This window comes from Geotrypetes seraphini, chromosome 13 (genome assembly GCF_902459505.1).
Source record: "Geotrypetes seraphini chromosome 13, aGeoSer1.1, whole genome shotgun sequence".
NCBI lineage: Eukaryota > Metazoa > Chordata > Amphibia > Gymnophiona > Dermophiidae > Geotrypetes > Geotrypetes seraphini.
Window position 1 is genome coordinate 61,961,264 of NC_047096.1, and position 26,966 is coordinate 61,988,229.

The 26,966-nt window shown below is 45.7% G+C and overlaps 1 protein-coding gene and 1 long non-coding RNA gene across 4 annotated transcripts in view; one reads left to right on the forward strand and one right to left on the reverse strand.

Annotated features, from left to right (window-relative positions):
* LOC117347051 lies at positions 1 to 26,222 on the forward strand. Its single transcript, XR_004536710.1, has 3 exons — positions 1 to 219; positions 10,603 to 10,682; positions 24,826 to 26,222. It is a non-coding gene; the product is annotated as an uncharacterized LOC117347051 (long non-coding RNA).
* Positions 1 to 26,966, reverse strand: part of SMARCD2 (SWI/SNF related, matrix associated, actin dependent regulator of chromatin, subfamily d, member 2) — a 154,780-nt gene that overhangs the window by 92,979 nt on the left and 34,835 nt on the right. Inside the window, exon 1 of one of the 3 annotated variants that reach the window (XM_033917371.1) lies at positions 739 to 871. The exons of 1 other annotated variant lie outside the window; for it this stretch is intronic. In XM_033917371.1, the coding sequence (XP_033773262.1) occupies positions 739 to 834 (96 nt within the window). In that variant the 5' untranslated portion in view covers positions 835 to 871. Of the gene's footprint in view, positions 1 to 278; positions 677 to 738; positions 872 to 26,966 lie in introns of those variants that run through there. One more of the 3 variants, XM_033917369.1, reaches the window with a different exon arrangement.

Sequence of the window (26,966 nt, forward strand, 5' to 3'; positions counted from 1 at the left end):
ACTCCCAACTCCCCCTCCCCTTTTGAAACGGATGAACGGTTGCAGTTTTGTTGTTTTTGTCTTTTCCAACTGTCACTTGTAACGGCCGCCCCGCCCCCTCCCCCCACCAGCCAAACCGGTTTCGCGTAAAACGCGCCGCGGGAAAACGAGGTAAAGCCTTGACGAAAAGCAACGACAATAACGGCCTTAACGGCTCGTCCGTCGGTTGTCGAGGCTCAGGTAAAAAAAAAACAACAAAAACTCACCAACGAAGCCCCGGTTGTCTCGCCTCTCCTTACCTGGTAGGGGGCAGCGGCCGGGCCCGCCATGGCCCTGTAGCCGCCGCCTCCGCTCGGGCTCGGAGCCAGGGGCCCCCGCAGCGCTCCTCCGCCCAGCACAGTCCCCGGGGAGCCGAGGGCGGGCAGCAGGGGGCTGCCCTGAGGGGGCAAAGGGAAGCCGCCTCTGCCCGCCATGGCCCGCTGAGGGTCGAGGAGGTGCCCTCCTGGCACCGATGCCCCGGGCTGGGGGAGGTATCTTGCCGTTTCGCCCCGGAGGTGGCGGGCACCGCGTCCTCCTGCCGCCGCGTCTGCTCGTCTTCTCCCCGGGCTGCTGCGTTGTCCACAATAAGGAAGTTATTAAAGGAGCTACGTCTGGTGTCATCACTTCCCATCAAGCTGTTTTGCAAGAGCCATCGGAGTGCAGATCTCCTCCCATTCACCCAAACCTTTCTCGGCGGCTTCCTGGTTACAGCTGCCCTACCTGCTTCACGGATACACCGGCCCAGGGTTGGCGCCAGCGTTGGGCATGTCCAGGGCAGACAGCTGGCAACAAAACAAGCAGTCCTGACGGCCACATAAACAGGGGTGTCCAATGTCGGTCCTCGAGGGCCGCAGTCCAGTCGGGTTTTCAGGATTTCCCCAATGAATATGCATGAGGTCTATTTGCATGCACTGCTTTCATTGTATGCTAATAGATCTCATGCATATTCATTGGCGAAATCCTGAAAACCCGACTGGATTGCGGCCCTCGAGGACTGACATTGGACACCCCTGACTGAGTTGCACCTGCAAGACAAACGTTACCCTGCGCTAGGAGCAAGGGGGTCTCAAACTAGTTAGGCTTCAGGGTATCCTCAGTGAAGATCCACTGAGATAATTTGCATTCACTACCTCCACTTGTGTGCAAATCTTCCATAAATTGTGGACATCCTGTTGAGAACGTACCAATTGCCATACTGGGACAGACCAAAGGTCCATCAAGCCCACTATCCTGTTTCCAACAGTTGTCGACACAGGTCCCAAGTAGTTAAACAGATTTTATGCTGCTTATTTTAGGAATGACCATGATGGTAGAGTTAAACTCAGAACCTTGGAGAGGGAGTCATAAGAACATAAGATTTGCCGCAGCTGGGTCAGACTCGTGGTCTATCGTGCCCAGCAGTTCGCTCACACGGCAGCCTTTAGGTCAAAGACCAGTGTCCTATTTGAGTCTAGCCTTACATGCGTATGTTCTGTTCCAATCTTTTCTTGAATCCCTGAAGGGTGCTTTCCCCTATAACAGCCTCTGGAAGAGCGTTCCAGATTTTTACCACTCTCTGGGTGAAGAAGAACTTCCTTATGTTAGTACAGAATCTATTCCATTTTAACTTTAGCAAGTGCCCTCTAGTTCTCTTCACCTCGGAGAGGGTGAACAATATCTCTAAGTCAATTCTCTTCAGTATCTTGAATGTTTTGATCATGTCCCCTCTCAGTCTCCTCTTTTCAAGGGAGAAGAGGCCCAGTTTCTCTAGCCTCTCATTGTACGGCAACTCCTCCAGTCCCTTAACCATTTTTGCCGCTCGTCTCTGGACCCTTTTTCATATATGGCGACCAGTGTTGGATGTAGTATTCCAGGTGGGGGCGTACCATGGCCCGGTACAACAGCATGATAACCTTTTCAGATCTGTTTGTGATCCCCTTCTTAATCATTCATAGCATTCTGTTTGCCTTTTTCGCCGCCATCGCACATTGCACGGACAGTTTCATTGACTTGTCTACAAGTCTCTTTCCTGGGGGCCCTCTCCTAGTATAGCACCGGACATCCTGTATTCGTGCATATGATTTTTGTTACCGATATGCATCACCTTGCATTATCCACGTTGAACCTCATTTGCCATTTTGCAGCCCATTCCTCGAGTGCGTTTATGTCTCATTGTAGGTCTTCGCAATCCTGTGTCCTCACTACTCTGAATAACTTAGTATCATCCGCAAATTTAATCACCTCACTCATTGTGCCAATTTCTAGTTCATTTATAAATATGTTGCTGAAGAGCACAGGCCCGAGCACCAAACCCTGCGGCATTCCACTCGTGACGCTTTTCCATACCGAGTATTGTCTATTTATCTCCACTCTCTATTTCCTATCCGCCAACCAGTTTTTAATCCACATGAGTATATCACCCTTGATTCCATGGCTCACAATTTTTCAAAGTAGACGTTCATGCGGGACCTTGTCGAACTCCTGAAAATCTATGCTTTGTGGACTCAAATCCCCAGAGAGCTTTGCTTCTCCCAGAGAGCCAGGCTGCAACCAGGGAGCTTAAGCTCACCCTTCTTTAGCTTCCGGGAGAGAACAGTATCCATTTTGTAAGACCGCATGGCTGCATGAAAATTTGGGTCTAACATTGTCCTCTCACTAGGTTGTCACTCTAGCCTAATATAGCTTAGGTTCAATATCTAAGTCTGGAGCACAGTGTTATTCCCCATAAGGTGTGTGGACACATTCTCAGCATCCCTTTGAAAAAATGTGCTGGTAGAGTGAGAGGATTTTATACATAAAGTTGGATTGCCTTGAAATCATCAAATTGAGTGTTTATTCTTTACTTCAAGTTATTAAAGAAAGTTGTTCAAAAAACTAGAGTCTGGCTGATAACACTAAGGTTACAGAAGTAAGGGTTAACTGAAGGGGAGCCTCAGAGAAGTTCCAACTTAATTCAAATGAATTTATCCTTGCTTGGCACTTGAGGAGTCTTTGCTTTTCAGTAAAAAACCTGAGGATGTTTCAGTGAAGACTATGGTAAAGATTGCTCACCAAAGCTATTACCAGCACAGTGAAAACCTGGTGTCAACATAGTGAAAACCTGTAATAGGCAATGTTTAATTGATGCCAAGACTGGCATAGCTAAGCACTGAAGCAGAGGTCGGTGGAGGAAAATCAGCCTCTCAGTAAAAATCAGAAGTTAACTGTTGACAATCTTCAGAGTGAGTTCACTCATTAAATAAAGAAGCAACTAAAATTAATCTATATTGTGTGAAATAAGGAAGTTATTGCTTGTATTTCAACTGTGTTAAAGCTGCCTTTTAACTGCTGAAAAGAAAAAGTTTATAGATTTTTTTTTTTTTAAATCGACTATAAATTACTATAGCTAAACCTGCATTAATAATTCTTAAGGCAAAATCTAGGCAGCAGGGCTCTAAAAGTATCTAATTGTATCCAGTGGTTACCATAGAGTCTGTGCCAGTTCGAAGGAAAAAAAAAAAAAGGGGGGGTCATTATTCCAACATTATGGCCCCAAAACAGATACAAACCTAGCGGACACCCACCTTGCCAGTGAAGAGGTTGCTAGCACAGAAATAAGGTACTCATTTTGACTGAAAAGACTCAGGAAAACTATGAGCTAGAAGTGCAAATATTCCTCATGAAATTAAGAAGGCCAGAGTAACACAGCGGATAAGTGGGAAGGCCCCAGTCAGTCAAACAGATGGTGCTTATCAGAAATATGAAAGGATAACAGAGTTTTATGCTTATTTGGCTTGAAAGTGTACTCGAGATAGTATGGCCCAGTCTGCGGGCCATGGGCTAGGTCGCCAGGCCAGAGTGAAAGATGCTCTTAAAGGGACAGAGCAACCAACAGAGGCCCCAGTCAAAGACACTGAATCCCAATACGCAGGCAGAACCACCAAACATCCAGAAAACAGAACACTCAGGACAGTCAGCAGCCAGTTCAGCAGCAGTCCGAGATAAAGCCAGATCAGCAGCTGTACAAGCAAACATTCTCTTTAGCCTACAAGAAGCAGCTATAGAGAAAGAGAATACCCAAAAAAGGGACTTGGGGGTAATGGTGGACATGACAATGAAGCCGACGGCACAGTACGCAGCAGCCGCTAAGAGAGCAAATAGAATGCTAGGTATAATCAAGAAGGGTATTACTACCAGAACGAAAGAAGTTATTCTGCCGTTGTATCGGGCGATGGTGTGTCCGCATCTGGAGTATTACGTCCAATATTGATCGTCGTACCTTAAGAAGGATATGGCATTACTCGAGAGGGTTCAGAGGAGAGCGACACATCTGATAAAAGGTATGGAAAACTTTTCATATGCTGAGAGATTGGAGAAACTGGGACTCTTCCCTGGAGAAGAGGAGACTTAGAGGGGATATGTTAGAGAAACTTACAAGATCATGAAGGGCATAGAGAGAGTGGAGAGGGACTAGAGAGTTGCACGGGGACAGAAATCTCACCCGCCCCCGCCAGGATTCTCTCTGTCCCCACCCGTTTCCGCCAGGATCCTCTCCGTCCCCACCCAACCCCGCAAGGAATTACCTCCATTCCCGCCCATCCCCATAAAAAGCAGCAATTACTTCTGAAAGGATCATCAACTCCACAGTTTCTTTTATGTTTGCGCTGCTATTTTCCTTGTGGAATCTCTTTGGTGGAACCCTTTTTTGGTTTTCTGTTCAGGTACCGTAATTAACTTATAAACCCCCTCTTTTACTAAGCTGATGTGTCCATTATATTATATGTACGAACCCTGCTTCCAAAGCCTTCCATCCCCGTGGGAGTCCCGTTGGCTAGAGGGGGGTCCCTGTGGAGTCCTGTTGGCCAGAGGGGGGTCCCCGTGGGAGTCCAGCGGGTTAGGGGGGATTCCCGCGATCCCCGTTCAGACCTCTAGAGGGACAGATTCTTCAAACTTTTGAAAAATAAAAGAACAAGAGGGCATTCGGAAAAGTTGAAAGGGGACAGATTCAAAATGAATGCTAGGAGGTTCTTCTTTACCCAACGTGTGGTAGACACCTGGAATGTGCTTCCAGAGGGCGTAATAGGGCAAAGTACGGCACTGGGGTTCAAGAAAGGATTGGACAATTTCCTGCTGGAAAAAGGGATAGAGGGGTATAGATAGAGGATTACTGCACAGGTCCTGGACCTGTTGGGCCGCCGCGTGAGCGGACTGCTGGGCACGATGGACCTCAGGTCTGACCCAGCGGAGGCATTGCTTATGTTCTTATGAGACTAGAGGAGGAACAATGGAAAAAAGAGGTTGAAGCAAATATATGCAGGGCAGCAGAAGAGGCTGAGGTCACTGCATGCAGAGAAGTTGAAGAAGCCACTATAGCATGAAAAAAGGCAGAGCTAGATATAACCCTTAAAATGTTACAGTACGAGAAAGAAGCAGCTGCTATCGAGGCTGAAGCCAAGGCCTTTGAAGAAACTGCAAGGGCTGACAGCGAGGAGAGTCAGCTTAGCCATATCATATCATAAGGGGGAGAGTGGCGCAGCGGTTAAAGCTCCGACCTCAGCACCCTGAGGTTGTGGGTTCAAACCCACGCTGCTCCTTGTGACCCTGGGCAAGTCACTTAATCCCCCCATTGCCCCAGGTACATTAGATAGATTGTGAGCCCACCGGGACAGAGAGGGAAAACTGCTTGAGTACCTGAATAAATGCATGTAAACCATTCTGAGCTCCCCTGGGAGAACAGTATAGAAAATTGAATAAATAAAAAATATCACACCAGAAGATCCCATACAGCGTGCATTAGAATACGTAAAGATCATGTACTGAGTATTAAGATGCCTAGATTATATAAGGACAATAGAATCTTATTAGATACTTAGAAAACTTTAAAATTTGTAGATAATTTAGCTCCTATTTCAATTCATAAATCCACTTGTCAAGACTATTTGGCTAAACTCCAAGATTCAAATTGGAGGATTTAAAGTCATTTGGAAATATTGGATGATGGCAGGTATACGCACTTTGGATGATGTTATTGTTGATGGTAAGCTGCTTAAGTTTTCACAATTGCAACACAAATTTGGTCTAAATAAATGTCAAACTTATAGATGGTTGCAGTTGAAGCATCAGCACAGTGTGCGACAGCCTCAAAGAAAGCGAACAGAATGTTGGGTATCATTAAAAAGGGTATCACGACCAGGACGAAGGAAGTCATCATGCCTTGTATCGTGCAATGGTGTGCCCACATCTGGAGTACTGTGTCCAGTACTGGTCGCCGTACCTCAAGAAGGACATGGCAGTACTTGAGGGAGTTCAGAGAAGAGCGACTAAACTGATAAAAGGTATGGAAAACTTTTCATACGCTGACAGGTTGGAAATACTGGGGCTATTCTCCCTGGAAAAGCGGAGACTTAGAGGAGACATGATAGAAACCTTCAAAATCCTGAAGGGCATAGAGAAGGTAGACAGGGACAGATTCTTCAGACTGTGGGGAACCACAAGTACAAGGGGGCACTCGGAGAAATTGAAAGGGGACAGGTTTAGAACAAACGCTAGGAAGTTCTTTTTTACCCAGAGGGTGGTGGACACATGGAACACGCTTCCGGAGGTTGTGATAGGCCAGAGCACGCTACAGAGGTTCAAGGAAAGTTTAGATAGGTTCCTAAAGGATAAGGGGATTGAGGGGTACAGATATAAGTAGAGGTAGGTTATAGGAATAGTCCGGGACCACTTCACAGGTCATAGGCCTGATGGGCGGTCTGACCCAGTGGAGGCAACTTCTTATGTTCTTAGGCCATTCAGATGGGATTTCCTGAATGGAAAAATCTTGTTAGTCAGTATATCCTGCCGTTATTATGTTTTCAGGTAGATTTCCAGGGACAAATTAGTATCTGGATTCTTGAATAAAAAAACAAAAACTGGTCTACGTGACATTTGGAGCATTGAGATAAAGTATCAAATTAATGTGTCTCAATGGCCACGAATTTGGTCTTGGAGGATGAAATGTACATTGTCTGCATCTGAGACAAACAATGAGGTTTTTTGTTGCATAGAGTTTTTTTGGACCCCAGTTCATTTACATAAAGTAGATGATATTAAATCTAATAGATGCTGGCATTGTCATCTTCAAGTAGGGACACTGGATCATTTATTATTTTATTGTCCTTTGATAATGGAATTTTGGAGATCTATATGGGATCAAGTTAATAATTTATTAGAAAATCCAGTGGCTTTAACATATGATACCATCTTATGTGGAACACTTATGAGAGCAAAAAGTCAAATTTCAGTAAAAATAACAAACTTTTGATTATAATGACGGGGGTTGCCATGCAGCTAATCTTAAAGAATTGGAGAAATTGGGATAGATTAAATTATTCATTCTGCTTGGAATCCCTATGTTATGTCTTTAAAATGGAAAGGTACATTGCCATTCAGAAGGGTTATTATAAAAAATTTATGGATGTTTGGGAACCATTAACCAAATATTGTAAGGATTGATTATTTTTATATTGATAAGGAAATATACACATCCTGGGGAGGGGATATGATATGGGATTGATTAAAAGCATTTTGAACTCTGTAACACTTCTGGAAATGTCCAGATAACCTCTTATGTAATCCGCCTTGAACCGCAAGGTAATGGCGGAATAAAAATGTAATTGTTTATATATATTTAAGATTTTGTTGATTAACTGGTTGGGGGAAAATACGTTTTCTTATTATCTTTAAAACTGTATTGTGCTATAAAATTATTCTTCTATGTAACTATATCATTTTTTGTGCACAATTGTAGTTTTAAAAATGAATAAAGAAGTTTTAAAAAAATAAAAAAGTGATCGAGCTAAAAAGGTGAATACGAAAAAAATTAATGCAAAGCAACCATGGCTAAGGTTCCTAAGAGCCAATGTGAGTTGTGACTGGATTGGCTACTGTGGAAACAAAATACAGTAAAACCTTTGTTTGCAAGTGTTTTGCAAGACAAGCAAAACATTTTATTAAATTTTAATTTGATATACAAGCATTGCAAATGCAAGCAGTGTCTCACTTCCTGCTCACCATAGAATTGTTTCCCACGTACTCAACTTTATAGGACCCCCAGGGACCCCTGTAGAAGACTTTTTGTCGAAACGCGGACCGTGTTGGGTCCTGTATCCCTAGCGGACTAGGTCCTTTAAGGCTCTTATGTGGATGATTTATTTTTATGTGGATGGAATTATTTTATGTGGATGATTTCAGTGTACCTTTGGAACTTTGACACTTTCAAATAAAGTCCATTTAGGAACATCGTCACTCCACAGAGTTTTTTTGTTTTTCTCTGGATTTTCTTCTTTGTGGATATTTTGGGGTCAATTCCTTTTGTTTAGGTCTCTCTACAATGTTTCGTCTACAGCTTTGCTAGGTGGGGGGAGGGGGGGAATGGGTGGAAAAATGTAAAAACTTGGGTTTGCTTTAGGCTGGGGCTGCTTGTTTTTGGGAATCTCCCCTTTCATGATGTATGGTTCGGTTTTTAGTATTTTCTGGTGTCTGTAAAGTGGATTGATGTTTTTGCTTGTACCTTGTCTCAAGTTGCCTTAAATAAAGTTAAAAAAAGAAAAGCTGGTCCTGCTCTCAGGACCTAATCTTTGCTTCTGCTTTACCCAGCACAGCCTTAACTCCTGCAATCCTCCCCAACCCTGAGCCACTAACCACGCCAGCCCCAACTGCATGCTGGCATCGGCCTATGCCCATCTTCACCTTGCATCAGGGCACCTCCATCAAACTTAGCCTAATTATTTTGCTCCTGTTTTACATCTTTTTTAAAAAATTTCACATGAAAATACATCAGCCCGCCTAGTTTCTAATTTCCCTACTGCAAAACCAGCACGAGCCGATGGCAATCCCACTACTTCCTCCTCCTCTAGCCAAACTAAGCCTTGTCCCCTCCCCCACAAAGAACGCGGGGAAACCACGCGACGTCAGCGCTCGCTCTCTATGCTGCTGCCAACAGCCACTGCGCAGGTCTGGGCCCCTGCCCTGCCCCTTAGTACGAAAGGGGGTGGTGTTTTAGCCAGTAGCTGGTGTGCCCCTGCGTTTTGCATCGTGTCTCAGGTGCTTGTGCTTACAGGTTGCTAGCGTCGGCACTGGAGGGAGAGAGGGAAGCTGACAAGCAGCGGTGGCGGACCGGGGGGGGGGTGAATTGGCGCTTGAGGGAGGGAAGGAGGTTGACTTTGGCGTGGCAGGAAGGGAGGGGAAGTGATCACCTAGCCCGTTGTCCCCGCGCACAGCTTCGGGACGCTGTCCCTGAAAATGGAACATTTCGGCATCCTGAAGCTGTTTGTGGGGAAAATGGGACAGGGGATCTAAAAATGGGACGGTCCCGTTCAAAACGGGACATATAGTCACCTTAAGTATGACCCTATCTCGCGTGGGTTCCATTACCAACTACTGGAACAGTTCTCCTTGTAGAGAACCCAGGATCTCCCTACTTCTAGAAGACCCGCAATAGGAATACCCCAATCAACATCCGGCATGTTAAGATCATGTCAAAGAATGATGCTTGTCTAAGTGGTTGTATCCTTACGCACACAGACGCACATAACATTGACAGACTTTTGCGTATGTCATCTATTTTAGTATATACTTATAAATAAAATTTTGGAATCTCGTGGCACACCCAGAATCTCTTCAGGGCACACAGTTTGAGAGACACTGCAGTAAGGCTATTCTTATGTTAACTCCATCCTCAGCATACTAGACTACTGCAATATCATTTACTTGAGCTCCACAAAGAAAACCATCAGGAGACTCAGAATGATTCAGAACACCGCTGTTCGCCTCATATTCGGCCTGAAAAAATGGGAACACATCATCCCATTCTACCACAAACTCCACTGGCTACCACTAGAATCCAGAATCCTATTCAAATTCGCCTGCTTTTGTTACAAAACAGTATTTGGTGTTTATCCCCAAGCTACATCACCCCTCACTTCACCCTGAATCACTGCATCAAAAAACTTCCGCAGAACTCAACTTTTCGCCTTCCCCACCCTAAAACTATGCCACTCAAAAAAATCCCTTGACAAAACCTTCGCCTTCCAAGCCGCCAAGCTAAACCCATGGCTAGCCCAAATGATCCTCAAGGCCCCCAACTACCTCGGCTTTAGAAAACTACTCAAAACCCACCTCTTCCAAGATCAGGACCCTTAACGCCCCTTCTTTATTAACCTACACCTCTCCCCCCACTGAACTACCCCCCACCCCCCCAATTCTACTTCGTTGTTCGCAACTTTGATCAATTCCTGGTATAGAACCGCTTGTAACTCTGTTTAATTGATGTGAACCACCTAGAACTCTTCCGGGTATGGCGGTATACAAAAAAAGTTATTGTTATTATTCTTTCCTTCTTTTGTTGCTAATCTTGTTGCATTATTTGCCCAAGACTGACATCTTGTGACTAAACTAAATATTGCAACTGAAAGATTTGATTATTAATTTCATCTGTATAATATAACATTGTAATACTACCATTGTTTTGAAGCTTGGGGGAACCCCCCCCCCCCTCCAATATACCTGTTAAATTGTTTCTGCCCAGTAATATATTGGTGTGTATTTAAATTCTTTATCATATTTTTTTTTTTTTTTTTTTTTTAGGCATTGTAAGTTGGTACTTTCTGCTTATGTAAACTCGTTGACTGAGAGAGACTTTCTAAAAGAGGTGCCAGTGATGACAGGTATTTGGTCTTTGAACAACTGGTTGATGAAATGAGAGCATAATATGGATAAGTTACACTATGACTCAACTGAGAAGGTTTTTTATGCCAGTGATTGGAACCACATTCTATAATTATTTTAAGCTTGAAGTCATCTGAGGCTTTTTCCTCCTATTTAACTGAGAATTTTCTCATTTCATTATAAGTGTGTGTTGTCAATATTAATATGTAGTGAATATTTTATACTGAATTTAGTGGAATTACTACTGAGCCTTGTCCAACTTGAGAAGCAAGAGAAAAGATAAGTTTCAAAGTTACTTTATGAAAGAATGCTTCTAGCAAGAGCAGTCATTTCTGGACAGACTGCTGATTCAGATTTGGGGTCAACAAGCTCAAAAGAGTTTTCAGCAGCTGAGGATGTGTGATCAGGTTATTGTTGAGGATTCTGAATCTGAGAGTGTTTCTGACAAGAAGTAATGCAAAGATTGTCTAATAATTGTAATCTAGAAACATGACGGCAGATAAAGGCCAAATGGTCCATCTAGTCTGCCCATCCACAGTAACCATTTTCTCACATGCCTATCCCAGGCCCTCTTGAATTCAGACACAGTCTCTGTCTCCACCATCTCTTCTGGAAGACTGTCCCTTGCATCTACCACCCCTTCTGTAAAAAAAAGTATTTCCTTAGACCACTCCGGAGCCTACCACCTCTTAACTTCAGCCTATGCCCTCTCATTTCAAATGAAAGAAACTTGACTCATGCACATTTATATTATGTAGGTATTTAAACGTCTCTATCATATTTCCCCTCTCCCATCTTTCTTCCAAAGTATACAGATTGAGATCTTTAATTCTCTCCCCATATGCCTTATGACGAAGACCAAGTACCATTTTAGTAGCTTTCCTCTGGACCAATTCCATCCTTTTTATATCTTTTTGAAGGTGCGGCCTCCAGAATTGTACACAATATTCTAAATGAGGTCTCACCAAAGTCTTATATAGGGACATCAATACCTCCTTTTTCCTACTGGCCATACCTCTCCCTATTCAACCTAGCATCCTTCTAGCTTTCGCCGTCACCTTTTCAACCCGTTTGGCCACTTTAAGATCATAAAACATAAGATTTGCCACTGCTGGGTCAGACCAGTGGTCCATCGTGCCCTGCAGTCTGCTCACGCAGCGGCCCCTAGGTCAAAGGCCAATGCCCTAAGACTAGCCCTACCTGCGTATGTTCCAGTTTAGCAGGAACTTGTAGATTTTTATTAATTTTATTTTTTTTGTGAACAATAACAAAGGACATTTTTGAGACCAGATGTTGATTGGCATTCGTACTAAAGCTGCTATTTAACACTATTGGTTTCTATTGTACAAATTTAATCAAGGAATGTGAAGGCTCTTATCAATGGATGCACCAGGGACCCTGAGCTTGTAAAAAAAAAAAAAAAAAGCCCAATTTAGGATTCTGATTAGATCTTTTAGGTTAGGAGATCAGGGAATCAGGATACAATAGGAGTGAGCATCCAGAGTTTGCCCCGAGTAGATTCCATATGTTGTAGAATCGGGAAAGTCTGGAAGAGTCAGGGGCAGACAGAAGTTTTGGGAGGGGGTGGAGGGCAGGATGAGCTTCTCGAGGTACAAACTATCAGAGCTTACAATCACTGGAACAATAATAGATACTAAACAAAAAGTGAGGCTGGACCCCACTTCGTTTTCTTGGGCTTGAATTATGGCCATGAAACTTGCAATAATGTGGATTTCTTGTACAATCCCACTCTATTCCTGGACAAGTGGGTTATGCATCCCATATCGCGAAATAATATATTTCAAGTTTAAGAGACTTGGCTTGTAAATATCTCTGGTTCAAGCTAAGTCTCTTAAACTTGAAATATATTCTTAAAGCTTTTGAGAGAATAAGCACAAGCACAAACAATAACTATCAGTAGTAGTTCTGACCCATATTGAACACTGCAATGATTGAGTGGTGAGGCGGTGGTACACTGCCTTCATGTCTCTGAACAGAGTTCGATTAGGAGAGGATATGAATTATACTTGGTCATTCTATTGGACTTTACAGAGTGACTTCCCATAAATTTGTAGTGTCCTGGATCGGTAGCATGGAATGTTTCTACTCTTTGGGTTTTGGCTAGGTACTAGGGACCTAGATTGGCCACCATGAGAACAGGCTATTGGGCTTGATGGACCATTGGTCTGACTAAGTAAGGCTCTTCTTATGTTCAAGTGTCATGGCAAAATGATATTAGAACTTACCCAGACATTCCTTCTCCAGACATGGGTCACCTATATGCAACAAAAGTTATGTAACTCCAGATGATCCCAGCTCCACCAAACCATAGACTATTCTACTACTAGTTAAATGCTCATGTTAAAAAAACAAAAATACAAATCATAACTCTGTGGCTACCACCACCATGATTTTCTTTAAAATGTATAGTTGTTAGGATGTTAAATTATAATAACAATTAGAGGTGCATGAATCAGGCTTTAGAAAGTTCAGTTCAGATCATCAGTTCAACATTTCTTCTGTTGTGATGCTCCCGCCAGTGTTTAATGTACAGCACTGCATGCGTCTGTTAATGCTTTAAAAATAATAAATAGTAGTAGTCGAGAATGTTCATGTATGTGACACACCAAACACAAAAATTTACAGCTGACAAAGCATACCTAAATATTGTTTAATTGTAAGTTTAGAATGAATTTGCCGATCCCATATCAAAAGCTGTCCCTGATTTCTCACTTGTCATACAACAAAAAAAATATACTGTTTACGGTAAAACCTTGGTTTGCGAGCATAATTCGTTCCGGAAACATTCTTGTAATCCAAAGCACTCGTATAGCAAAGCGAATTTCCCCATAAGAAATAATGGAAACTCAGACGATTCGTTCCTCAACCCAAAAACTTTAATAGAAAATACTGTACTGTAGTATGTAATTGTATCGCAAGACCTCGCAGTGCCAGAGAGAGAAGAGCCATCAGCTCAATTGTGATGCTCGTATACAGTGCGTACTTGTATTGGAAGACCTCACAGAGTCTTAGGCTCAGTTGTGAAGATGTGCCACGCGTATACGTAGTAGTATTGCAAGACATCGCTCGTTTATCAAGTTAAAATTTAATAAAAAATTTTGCTTGTCTTGCAAAACACTCACACTGCAAGCTACTCACAATCCAAGGTTTTACTGTATTCAAATTCAAGCGTCACCTCAGTAACAGCAGCACAAACTCTCTCCACTGCCAGATACTATATAGCAAACACCAGACCTGAAGATGTTCAGTTCAGACAGGTAGCAACAATTATTCATGGTACCAGGGAAGCAGAACTAGGGACCAGCTCTCAAGATTGCTGGTCTTCTCATCTTGCAGGTTGCGATGGTTGTAAAGAAAATACAGGCTTGCTATCTATACCAAAATTTTTGTGACACAGCACCCATCTCTTGGGTCCCGACACACTGGTTGAGAACCACTGAATTCAGATAATGATGGTGAATGAAACAATTTTTAGTATCATAGATCTATGCAAAGTTCTCTTATCCCAGGACAAGCAGGCATGATATTCTCACATGTGGGTGACGTCATCTACGGAGCCCCAGCGCGGACAGCTTTTCAAGCAAACTTGCTAGAAGTTTCAAGTTTGCACACTGCACCACGCATGTGCTAGCCTTCTTGCCACGAGAGGGCGCATCCCCACCTCGTGGTCCTCAGTTCTTTTTCATCCGCGGAGCCAGAAGCCCTGTGGAGAAATTGTGCTAATTTTGCCTTCTGTCGCCGCGGCTGTGTGGGGTTTTTTCGCACGGTCGCTGCGTTTTTTCGCTCTTTTTGCTTTGTTTCTTTCTTTTTCAAAAAAAAAAAAAAAAAAACATCTTCGTATTCGTTACTACCGGGGGCTCCCGGTAGCCGTGGCCGAGGAACCTCGCTTGTTCCCGGCTCGCTTGTGGGCCCATGTCCCGGCCCGTAACGGGCTTTAAAAAGTGCGGGCGCTGTGAGAGACTCCTTTCGATTACTGACCCGCACAGGTGCTGTTTGCGGTGTTTGGGGCCCCAACACCCGACGGCATCCTGCGATAAGTGTGCCACCTTTCAGAAGCGGGCACTTAAACGCCGAAAGGCCCGCATGGCGGAACTTTTCTCTGTGGAGTCCCCGCCGGGGAAGGCCTCGAGTTCGGCCTCGGCTTCGGCCCCGGCCTTGACCTCGGCCTCGACATCGGCCTCGGCCTCAGCTTCGGGACCGTCGGCTTCGCCTCGGGCCTCGGTGCCTTCAAAGCAGCTGCCCTCTTCCAAGGCCTCGGGTAAGTCTCCGCTTCCCTCCTCAGCTCCATCTAAGAAGCCATCCTCGGGCTCGTCGGCGGGTGGGCCCGCCTCAGTGAAGCCCAAGTTGCCATCGTCCGCTGCCCCGAGGGAATACTCGAGACCGAGGTCGCCCTCTGAGGAGCAGCGGCAGGTCTTGCCGCAGGGGATGTCAATCCCCGTGTTCCAGGAATTGCTCCGGGCGTTAATCGCCTCGGAGCTCACCGGGGCCATTGACCAGCTGCACCAGGCTTCGGCCTCGGCAGCTTCGGCCTCGGAGGCTTCGGCCCCGGTGGCCCCGCAGTTGGCGACCTCGGTCTCGGGTACCGGGGCCTCGGCTCCCGGGGCGCCCACGGCCTCGACCTCGGTGGTTCCCTCGGACCCGGCTTCGCGAGATCCGCCGGAGCGTAGTGTGCGCCCGAAGGACAAGGGGCGCCGAGTACGAAGACTTTCGTCCTCGTCCTCGGGGTCCTCGAGGGGTTCGTCCCCCTCGGGCAGGTCTCGAGCGAGGCGCAAGCCGAGGAAGGCTAAGAGGTCTCGGACCTCGCCTCGGCGGCGTGGTCGCTCGTCACCGGCCAGGGGCGGTGCCTTGCAAGTTCGGGATTTGCGGGTTGATAACCCCATTTTGTTCCGGTCTCCGGCCAGGGAGAGCTCTCGGGCTTCCTCGCCCGGGCCGAAGGGGCGGACCTCGGTGCCTCGGACCCCGGGGGGATCCCCGAGGGGTTCCTCCAGGCGCACCCGGTCTCCGACTCCGTCGAGGTCGCAGGACTGTGCCTCTTTGGGGTCGGGGTCGGGTAGGGAGCCCAGATACTCCAACCAGGCCTCTCCCTTCGGCTCTGCCGGAAAGTCTCGGTCTCCCTCTCCTCCTGCTAAACCCTCGTCCTTTACGAGGTTTGTGCAGGATATGGCTGCGGCTTTGGGTGTTGACTTGTCGGAAGGGTCCACTTACACCAAGGAGTTTTTGGAGGAGCAGGATCTCCCTGCCCCCCCCAGGGAGTCGCCGCGCCTTCCAATTAACAAGGTCCTCTGTCAGACCTTTCTGAGGAATCTTGAGGCTCCATTGACGGTCGCTGTGGTCCCCGCCAAAATGGAGTCTAAGTATCGCACCCTTCCCATCAAAGGGTTTGAGAAGGGCCAACTCTCCCATACTTCGCTCCTGGTGGAATCGGCGGTCAAGAAATCTCAGCCTTCCCGGGTCTCGGCGACGGTCCCGCCTAGTAGGGAGGGCCGGACCCTTGACAAATTTGGGCGCCGTCTCTATGCGAACTCTCTGATGGCGACCAGGGTCCTGAACTACGCCTTCTCGTACTCTTCCTTCCTCCGTACGATGGTGAAGGATCTCCCCTCCTTTCGGGAGGTGATGCCTGAGTCGCATAGGGACCGGTTCGCCACCTTTAGTTCCAACCTGACCCAGCTGCGCCTCTATTTATTCCACGCGGTTTATGATGCATTTGAACTCGCCTCGAGGGTGTCCGCCTGTGCAGTGGCCATGCGCCGGCTGGCGTGGCTCCGTACCCTCGAAATGGAGGCCAATTTGCAGGAACGCCTGGCTAATTTGCCTTGCGTTGGCGTGGAATTGTTTGATGACAATTTGGATGCGGCGACGGAGCGACTTTCCAAACAGGAACGCTCCTTGGCCTCTCTGGTGAAGCCGAAGCCTAAGGCGCCTGCTCAGCGCCCCTTCAGGCAGCCTCCGAGGAGATATCCTCAGAAGTCCACACCGGCCTTCTCCAGACCCCCCCCTCGAAGACAGCCCCAGCAGAGTAGAGGCGGACCCTCTAAACCTGCCGCGCAGGGGGCCGCCAAGGCCGCGCCGTCCTTTTGACGGGATAGGCGGTTGGGGGCGGGCCCCCACCGCAATATCGAGCCACCCCCTCCCCATCGGGGGTCGGCTGACGGCCTTTGCCGGGGCCTGGTCGGTGATCACGTCGGACGCCTGGGTGCTCGGGATAATCTCAGACGGCTATTCGCTGAACTTCTCCTGTCCGCCTCCGGACTTGCCCCCCGGGGCTTGCCCTCCCAATCGGAACCAGCTGGCCCTTCTCCTGGAGGAAGCCAGGGCCTTGTTGAGCCTCAGGGCGGTCGAGGTGGTACCTCGCGATCAGATGGGCCTGGGGTTTTACTCCCGTTACTTTTTGGTCCCAAAAAAGACCGGGGACTTGCGCCCCATTTTGGACCTCCGGAAGCTCAACAAGTTCCTGGTCCGAGAGAAGTTCCGTATGTTATCGCTCCCGGTTCTCTATCCTCTTTTGGAGGAGGGGGATTGGATGTGCTCCCTGGACTTGAAGGAAGCTTACACCCATGTTCCGGTGCATCCCGCTTGCCGCAGGTTCTTGCGGTTTCAGGTCGGGGATTTGCACCTGCAGTATCGGGTTCTTCCCTTCGGGCTGGCATCTTCCCCTCGGGTATTCACCAAGTGTATGGTGGTGGTGGCGGCGGCCCTGCGCTCGCGGGGTCTACAGGTCTTTCCCTATCTGGACGATTGGCTGATCAAAGCCCCGTCCAGGGAGGGGGTTATCTTAGCGACCCGACAGACTATCAGTCTTTTACAGGACCTGGGGTTCGAAGTCAACTTCCCCAAGTCTCAATTGCGTCCGGCGCAGTCTCTCCAGTTCATTGGAGCCGTGCTGGACACGGTTCGCCTTCGCGCTTTTCTCCCCCCGCCCCGGCGGGAGACTCTGCTTCGGTGGAGTCGTCATTGTCGAGGGCAATCGCAGGTGTCGGCCCAGCACATGATGGTTTTGCTGGGTCACATGGCGTCGACGGTTCACGTCACGCCGTTCGCTCGCTTGCACCTGAGAATCGCGCAATGGACTCTGGCGTCGCAGTGGCGCCAGGATCGCGATCCGGTGTCTTCCCGGATATCAGTAACTCCTTGTTTACGTCGATCGCTCCGTTGGTGGACCGACTCTTCCAATTTGTCAGGGGGTTTGCTGTTTCGCGTTCCTCCTCACACCAAGGTCTTGACGACGGACTCTTCCGAGTACGTGTGGGGAGCGCACCTGGACGGTCTGAGGACGCAGGCTCTGTGGTCGGCCGAGGACCGTCGGTGCCACATCAATGTGCTGGAGCTTCGCGCCATTTTTCTGGCTGCGCGAGCTTTTGTCCACCTGCTGCACGACCAGGTAGTACTCGTGCGGACGGACAATCAGGTAGCGATGTACTATGTCAACAAGCAGGGGGGTACGGGCTCTTGGCCTCTATGCCAGGAGGCTCTCCGTCTTTGGGACTGGGCAATTTCCCAGAATATCTTCCTGCGGGCGGTCTACATTCAGGGAGAGCAGAACCAGCTGGCAGACAAACTCAGTCGTCTTCTCCAGCCGCACGAATGGTCTCTGAACTCCCGAGTACTTCGCGAGGTTTTCGACCGCTGGGGAACTCCTCAAGTGGATCTGTTTGCCTCTCCGGAGACTCGCAAGTTACCCCTCTATTGCTCTCGGATCTACTCTCCGGATCGTCTCGAAGCGGATGCCTTCCTCCTCGATTGGGAGGGGAGGTTCCTTTATGCGTTCCCACCGTTCCCTCTGATTTTGAGAACGCTGGTTCATCTCAGATCGGCCGGAGCCTCCATGATCCTCATTGCACCTCGGTGGCCAAGGCAGCCCTGGTTCTCCCTACTTCTTCAACTCAGTACCAGGGAACCTCTGCTTCTACCGGTGTTTCCCTCTCTGCTGTCTCAGAGTCGGGGTTCGCTGTTGCATCCCAATCTTCAGTCTTTACATCTGACTGCTTGGTTTCTCTCCCTCTGACTTCGGTTCCGGTGTCTCGGGCCGTGAGGGACGTTTTGGAGGCCTCGCGTAAGGTCTCGACTCGGCTTTGCTATACTCAGAAATGGACCAGGTTTTCATCCTGGTGTTCTTTGAATAGTCTGCAACCAGATTCGGTGCCTGTGGCTTCGCTTCTGGAATATCTTTTGCATTTGTCTGAGTCTGGCCTGAAAACGACTTCCATTCGGGTGCATCTCAGTGCCATTGCAGCATTCCATCGGCATCTTGAGGGTCGTTCTCTCTCTCTTCATCCTCTGGTGACACGTTTCATGAAGGGGCTAGTGAATATCCATCCTCCTCTGAAACCTCCTCCGGTGGTGTGGGATCTTAATGTGGTCTTGGCTCAGCTTATGAAGCCTCCCTTTGAACCCATCGACAAGTCGCATCTTAAGTTTCTTACTTGGAAAGTAGTCTTTTTGATTGCACTCACATCTGCTCGTCGAATCAGTGAGTTACAGTCCTTGGTTGCGGATCCTCCTTTCACGGTCTTTCATCATGATAAGGTGGTTCTCCGCACCCATCCCAAATTTTTACCTAAAGTTGTGTCTGATTTCCACCTCAATCAGTCTATTGTCCTTCCGGTGTTTTTTCCGAAGCCCCATTCTCATCCTGGTGAGGCGGCGCTTCATACCCTTGATTGTAAGAGGGCGTTGGCCTTTTATCTCCAACGCTCCAAGTCTTTTCGGAAGGTTCCTCAATTATTTTTGTCCTTTGATCCTAATCGTTTGGGACACCCGGTTTCAAAGCGCACCTTGTCCAACTGGTTAGCTGCTTGCATTTCTTTTTGCTACGCTCAGGCTGGTCTCCCGCTTGCGGGTCGCGTTACGGGTCATAAAGTCCGGGCGATGGCAGCTTCTGTGGCTTTCCTCCGATCTACACCTATGGAGGACATTTGTAAAGCTGCCACTTGGTCTTCGGTTCATACGTTCACCTCCCACTACTGTCTGGATACTTTGTCCAGAAGCGACGGCCGGTTTGGCCAGTCGGTGTTACGTAACCTGTTTTCATAATTTGCCATCCTCCCACCTGCCCTTTTTTGGTTGGCTTGGAGGTCACCCACATGTGAGAATATCATGCCTGCTTGTCCTGGGATAAAGCACAGTTACTTACCGTAACAGGTGTTATCCAGGGACAGCAGGCATATATTCTCACAACCCGCCCACCTCCCCGGGGATGGCTTTCTTTGCTATGATATGGAACTGAGGACCACGAGGTGGGGATGCGCCCTCTCGTGGCAAGAAGGCTAGCACATGCGTGGTGCAGTGTGCAAACTTGAAACTTCTAGCAAGTTTGCTTGAAAAGCTGTCCGCGCTGGGGCTCCGTAGATGACGTCACCCACATGTGAGAATATATGCCTGCTGTCCCTGGATAACACCTGTTACGGTAAGTAACTGTGCTTTATTTTCAATTATTTATAAACTTGTATGTTTCAAGACCTGAATTGTGTATTTATTTGTTGCATCTAAATGAAAGTTCTAAGCCTTTTTATGAGTAGACCAGGTGGACACTCTGGTCAGAAAGGGTTTTTTTACTCTCTGGAAGCTTCGGTCCATTTGAGCATATTTTGATGCTTCATCATTCAGAATTCTGGTACAATCCCTTGACTATTGTAATATAGCCTATCTAGCAATTTCCCAGAAGAACTTGCAACAATTACAACTGGTGCAGAATGTGGCGATTAGGATGATTTTGGGTTTGAAGAAGTTCGACCATGTAACTCCTTCCTACCGACTCCTGCATTGGCTGCCGATGGAGGCACGTGTGAAGTTTAAATTTGGATGTTTCTGCTTTAAGGTACTTTTTGGCCTAGCCCCCAGATATATAACTGACCTTTTCTCTTTGTCAACCAATCGACTTAAGAGAAGCTCAAACTTGAATTTTGTTTCTCCACTGGTTAAAGGATGTAAATTTAAAAGACATCATCAACATCTCTTCTCTTATCAGGCAGCATTATGGGGTAAAGATCTGAAACAATTACTCATGCTTGCGAATACTTATGGGGAATTTAGGAGACACCTAAAAACATATTTGTTCCTAAAGTACTAAGGCAGCTGCACTGAACAATCTTTCCCCACAATAACTGACCACTAAATCTTAACTCTGTTAGTACTATTCAGTCTGTAACTTCTTAATCATTGTAAACCGCATAGAACTTCACGGTCCTGCGGTATATAAACTGTTATCATTATTTAACAATTTTTTTTAAATTGTTGACAAATGCACAGCATTTTATGGTATGCTACTATTTGTACAATAAGCAAAACACAGCCAAAGGTCAACAGATTTTCTATTTAAATCCCAGTTCAAACAACAAATCATTTATATCTGGCAAAACGAGCCTTATCCATTAAAGTTCAAGCCTCTAGTAAATTGTTTAGTTTATAAGGTACAGCTACACACATGCATACACGCACATAAAACAGGAAAATATAGCTAGGTCAGTGCCTTTAAGGCACAAGAGTTCTATAGTAAGTGTGAAGTGTGTGGCACAGTGGTTAGGGCTACAGCCTCAGCACCCTGAGGTTGTGGGTTCAAATCCCACACTACTCCTTGTGACCCTGGGCAAGTCACTTTATCCCCTGTTGCCCCAGGTACATTAGGTAGAGTGTATTCCACCAGGACAGATAGGGAAAAATGCTTGAGTACTTAGGCATAATTGGTATAGTATATAAATACTAAAAATAAATAAAAGTAAACTCTTATTATTTATACAGAATTGATTTACTGCTTTTAAAGCAGTGTCTAGCAAACTTTTTCTGCTGTGGCACCCTAAACTTGGGGCTGCGTTTACAGGACCTCTGAGCATGGGCGGATGTTGACCAGTGATGTCACATGCATGTGCGTGATGTCATCTTGTCGACATCCACACATGCTCAGAGGTGCTTTAGACATAGCCCTGAGCTTGGGGGCCTTCCAAAATCCAGACAAACTGTTGGGTTTTTGAAATCCCTCTTATCACCGGGGGGGACAGAGAGGAGGAGAGGCGCCAATGATTGTCTTTTGTGGCACACCTGGAATCTTTCCACGGCACACTATTGTGCCACGGCACACAGTTTCTGATACATTGTTTTAAAGCCATGGCATAGCAAAACAGTTTCCAAAACTGTCTAAAATAATTGTATGGTGACATAAAAAAAGGGGAAAAAAATGAGGTGGGAGAAAAAAAAAAATAGAGAGGGGAATGGATTGATGGGTGAAGAGTGAACAAAAGGATGGGTAAGGAGGAAGACAATGGACTAGAAGGAAAGAATACGTACATAGGTTCCATATGGTTCACTGACTTTTGATAGCTTTTTAAAATTTATAGTAGGATATTTCTATTTGTACATGAGTGGGAAGAAAGTTCCAGAGATAGGGACTGAGATTGGAAAAGTCAGTTTCTCAAGTAATACTACAACTTATATAGGCCATTATAGAGAATATCAGAGCCGGTGCTTTTTTCTTTTTAACACCATCCCTAAAAATCATTAGTACCTGTAGGGCTTCTTCTTTCGCAACGACTGCTCTAACAATATGGAATTCCTTACCATTATATTTAAGTCCGAACAGAATTTAGATAAATTGAAGGGTGGCCTTAAAGGCTACTTATTTAAAGATACATACGACTGTTAATTGATCTAAGGGACTTTCTAAGCTTATTTTCTATACTAAAATTGATTTCTCCCTTTCCCTATTTTATTATCCTTAATTGTTCTCTCTTTCTTTCATAAAAACATAAGCCGTGCCTCTGCTGGGTCAGATCAGAGGTCCATCATGCCCAGCAGTCCGCTCATGCGGCGGCCTATCAGGTCCAGGACCTGTATAGTAACCCTCTATCTATACCCTTCTATCCCCTTTTCCTTCAGAAAATTGTCCAATCTCTTCTTGAACTCCAATACCGTACCCTGTCCTATCACGCCCTCTGGAAGCGCATTCCAGGTGTCCACCACCTGTTGGGTGAAGAAGAACTTCCTAGAATTGGTTCTTTTAATTTTTCAGAATGCCCTCTCGTTCTTTTAGTTGTCAAAAGTTTGAAGAATCTGTCCCTCTCCACTTTCTCTATGCCCTTTGTGATCTTGTAAGTCTCTATCATATCCCCTCTAAGTCTCCGCTTCTCTAGAGAAAATAGCCCCAGTCTCTCTAATCTTTCAACATATGAAAGGTTTTCCATACCTTTTATCTAACGTGTCGCTCTCTTCTGAACCCTCTAGAGTATCGCCATATCCTTCTTTAGGTACGGCGACCAATATTGGATGCAGTACTCCAGAGGGGGGCGCACCATCACCCGATACAACAGCAGGATAACTTCTTTCATTCTGCTTGTAATACCCTTCTTGATTATTCCCAGCATTCTATTTGCTTTCTTAGCGGCCGCTGCACATTGTTCCGCCGGCTTCATTGTCATGTCCACTATTATCCCCAAGTCCCTTTCTTGGTACTCTCACTCAATAACAGCCCTCCTATTGTGTAGCTGTTCCTCGGGTTTCTGTTTCCTACGTGTAAGACTTTACATTTCTCTAAGAACATAAGAAGTGCCATCTCTGGAGCAGACCCTAGGTCCATCAAGTCCGGTGATCCGCACACACGGAGGCCCCGCCAGGTGTACCCTGGAATAGTATTAGTCCCCATATCACTCTAAGCTTCTCATAAGAGATGTGCATCAAGCTTACCCTTACCTATGTCACCTTAAGCCACTCATAAGGAGATGTACATCTAACACCCTTAAACCCTAGAACGGTGGATTCCGCAATTACCTCTTCTGGGAGAGCATTCCAGGTTTCTACTACTTGTTGCATGAAGCAGAACTTCCTGATATTTGTCCTGAACTTATCCCCCCTTAGCATTAGTCCATGTCCTCTTGTCTGTGTCACATTGGACATTGTAAATAGTTTTTATCCTGCTCTATTTGGTCAAATCCTTTCAGTATTTTGAAAGTCTCGATCATATCCCCTCGCAGTCTCCTCTTCTCAAGGGAGAACAATCCCAGTCTCTTAAGTCGTTCCTCATATTCCAAGTTCTCCATGCCCTTTATTAGCTTAGTTGCTACATTGAACTTCATCTGCCATCTCGTCGCCCACTCCCCTAGTTTGTTCAGGTCCCTTTGTAAATCTTCACAGTCCTCTTTAGTCCTAGCCCCATTAAATAGCTTGGTGTCATCTGAAAATTTTATTACTTCGCGCTTCATCCCCATTTCTAGATCATTTATAAATACATTGAATAGCAGCGGTCCAAGCACCGACCCCTGCGGAACACCACTCGTGACCCTCCTCCAGTCCGAGTAGTGGCCCTTCACTCCTACCCTTCTTCCTGCCCACCAACTAATTTCTGATCCATCTGTGTACGTCTCCTTCCACCCCATGGTTCTTCAGTTTCCAAAGTAGGCATTCATGGGGTACCTTGTCAAAGGCTTTTTGGAAGTCTAAGTATACAATGTCTATGGGGTCCCCCTTTGTCCATCCATTTGTTAATTCCTTCGAAGAAGTGCAAGAAGTTAGTCAGGCACGATCTTCCCTTGCAGAAGCCATGTTGGCTTGTTATCATAAGTTTATGCCTCTCCAGATGCTCCTTGATGTTATCTTTTATCAGTGCTCCCACCATTTTCCCCGGAACTGAGGTCAGACTTACCGGTCTGTAGTTCCCTGGGTCACCTCTCGGTCCCTTTTTGAAGATGGGCGTAACATTGGCTATCTTCCAATCCTCCGGAATCACGCCTGTTTTCAGGGATAGATTATAAACCTGCTGTAGTAGTTCCGCTGTTTCCTCCTTTAGTTCTTTCAATACCCTAGGGTGGATTCCGTCCGGGCCCGGTGATTGTATTTCTCCCCACTAACCTATTGTTTCATGTAAGTAAAGTTATGTTATTAATAGTTTAAGTGAACCCATTTTTAATCTTTACTGTAAAACGCTTAGAAATTTTGATTAGCGTTTCAAATTTTTAATAATAAACTTAAATAATAAACATTTGCTTTGGAATACTCTGCTGGTTTAATTACAGCTCGAATCCTGCTTTGTGTAATTTAGGGCAGCCCTCTGCCATTTAATAAAAGTTTTTGGGATTAGCTGTTCATACTCCAACTGAGATAACACCTCCTTTTTCTTTTTTTTTCTGTTCTTTCCAGTCCTATTTGAAATCTAGCATTCTGCGGTGGGAGTGCCAAGAAAGGAACGTCTCCCGCCTCTCGAGGCTGACATCACGCTGAGTCTGAACATATGAAGTCCACCCCTGATGCTGGCATTGAAAGGCCTAGGCCAGGAGTTCCTCCAGGGTCCAGTTTGGGATGTTGGGAGTTCCTCGGTAGAGTAATTTTGGCCCGATGAGCCATTGACATGGGTTTCCATTGTACAGGAGACCCAGAAACCTGGAGGTGAGAATTCTAGAGAAGAAATGGCAATAGCAGATGTCTTGGAGAAGAGCATTACCCAGCTGCAGTCTTAAGGAGGTCTGCATTTTGTCAGACCAGTGGATATTACTCTGCAATCCTAGTGGGACGCCATGGTGGGCATGGAATCATCTTTGTCCCATAAACCTTTAGCAGTTTCTCAGTGATATTCTGCTCAACTCTGGTTTCTCTATTGAAACTAAAGATAGTAACACATGATCAAAACGTTAAAACTTTTTAAAGTCTGACATGAATGATAGACATCATTTTTTTAATGAAAGATAATATAGCCTTGCATCATAAGGTTGAAAATCTGGATAATATCTCAAGATGCAAGACATTACGATGTATACATTTTCTAAGAATATTAACTAAACCACCTTTTTAAGATATATCTTGGTGAGATTTTGAAAATTCTTAACCTCCAGTATCTAAAATCTATTTTGTTCCACCTTTTGTAAAGAAAGATCCTTTTCAGTCAGTTGTAACTGCAACTAACATGGATGTCTCATAAGATTTATTGAATTTAACTGAAGTTATTGAATCAGAACAGTCTGAAATTAATCCAGCAACTCTGATTCTTTCCTTTGTATTGGTTCCCGATTGGGGCCTAAGACTTTCCTTTCACCACCGTGATTCGTTTCTTGGTTGTAAGGTCAGATTTTTCCTGATGTTGCACGACACAGAAACCACGTCAACAGTTTTTGGTCTTGAGACTGCATGGTCAGCAGTTGGGAGCTTTGTTCTTGTTGAATTATCCCTGTAATTGTGTTATTAAATGTTATTTTGTGAAATACCTTTTTTTTTTTTTATCCAGACCAGTTGAAGAATTTTTTGGATTCTAAATCATCTCCATTGTCTCCCATCCTCCTCTGGGAGTTTCTAGATCTACTTCATACTTAAAGAAAGATAAATCTATCAAATTTATTTCTTTTAAATTGTTAATTTCCTTGTATTCTCCTTGCCTTTGGTTTCTTTTTATGGACTGAACAACAAACCTAAGAGTGATTATTATCCTTGCTACTGGTTCTTATCTTTTATAGATTTTTTTTGTATTTCTTATCTATCGTATTTTTCTTTAACAAGAAATTTTGTCTTGGAATGCATATTGCATATCTTTATAAATTAAAAAGTTTAAAAAAAAAACGTTTTAAGCAGTTTTGGTTTCAGGTTTATTGGAATGCGTGTTTCTTTTGTTTATATTTTGTATTGATATTTTATGTGAAATGTATTATGAATTGGATTTTTTTTTTTTTTTTTTTTTGTATCCATCTAGGTAAGGGGTGTCAAAGTCCCTCCTCAGGGGCCGCAATTCAGTCGGGTTTCAGGATTTCCCCACTGAATATGCATGATATCTATTTGCATGCACTGCTTTCATTGTATGCTAATAGATCTCATACATATTCATTGGGGAAATCCTGAAAACCCGACTGGATTGCGGCCCTTAAGGAGGGACTTTGACACCCCTGATCTAGGTAGTTAGGTGGAATATAAATAAACTAAAGTAGTTTAAAAGAGAGAAAATTAGTGGTGTAGCCAAGATGGTGACATGAAAACAGCCTGTATTGCTTCTCTTTATTACCTATTGCCTTGGACTTGTTTGCTTTTTAACTGGATGCCATATACCAAAAGGAAGGAGCATCCAAGACTTCTTTCTCAGTGCAGCAGATGTTGACGGGCTGTGCAGCTAGGACCTCCCTTCAATGAGCCAGCAGAATAAATCCTGCTTTGGCTTTGGGGGAAAGCCTCCAAAGCTTTTGAGTTTGATGTCACCCTCTCACCTCCGGAAAGAAACTTGCCACCATGCCCATGAATTGCCTGACAATGAAAGGGTTTCCCACAGTGGAAGTTTCCGAGTTGGAGGTCCTGAATGGGGTGCC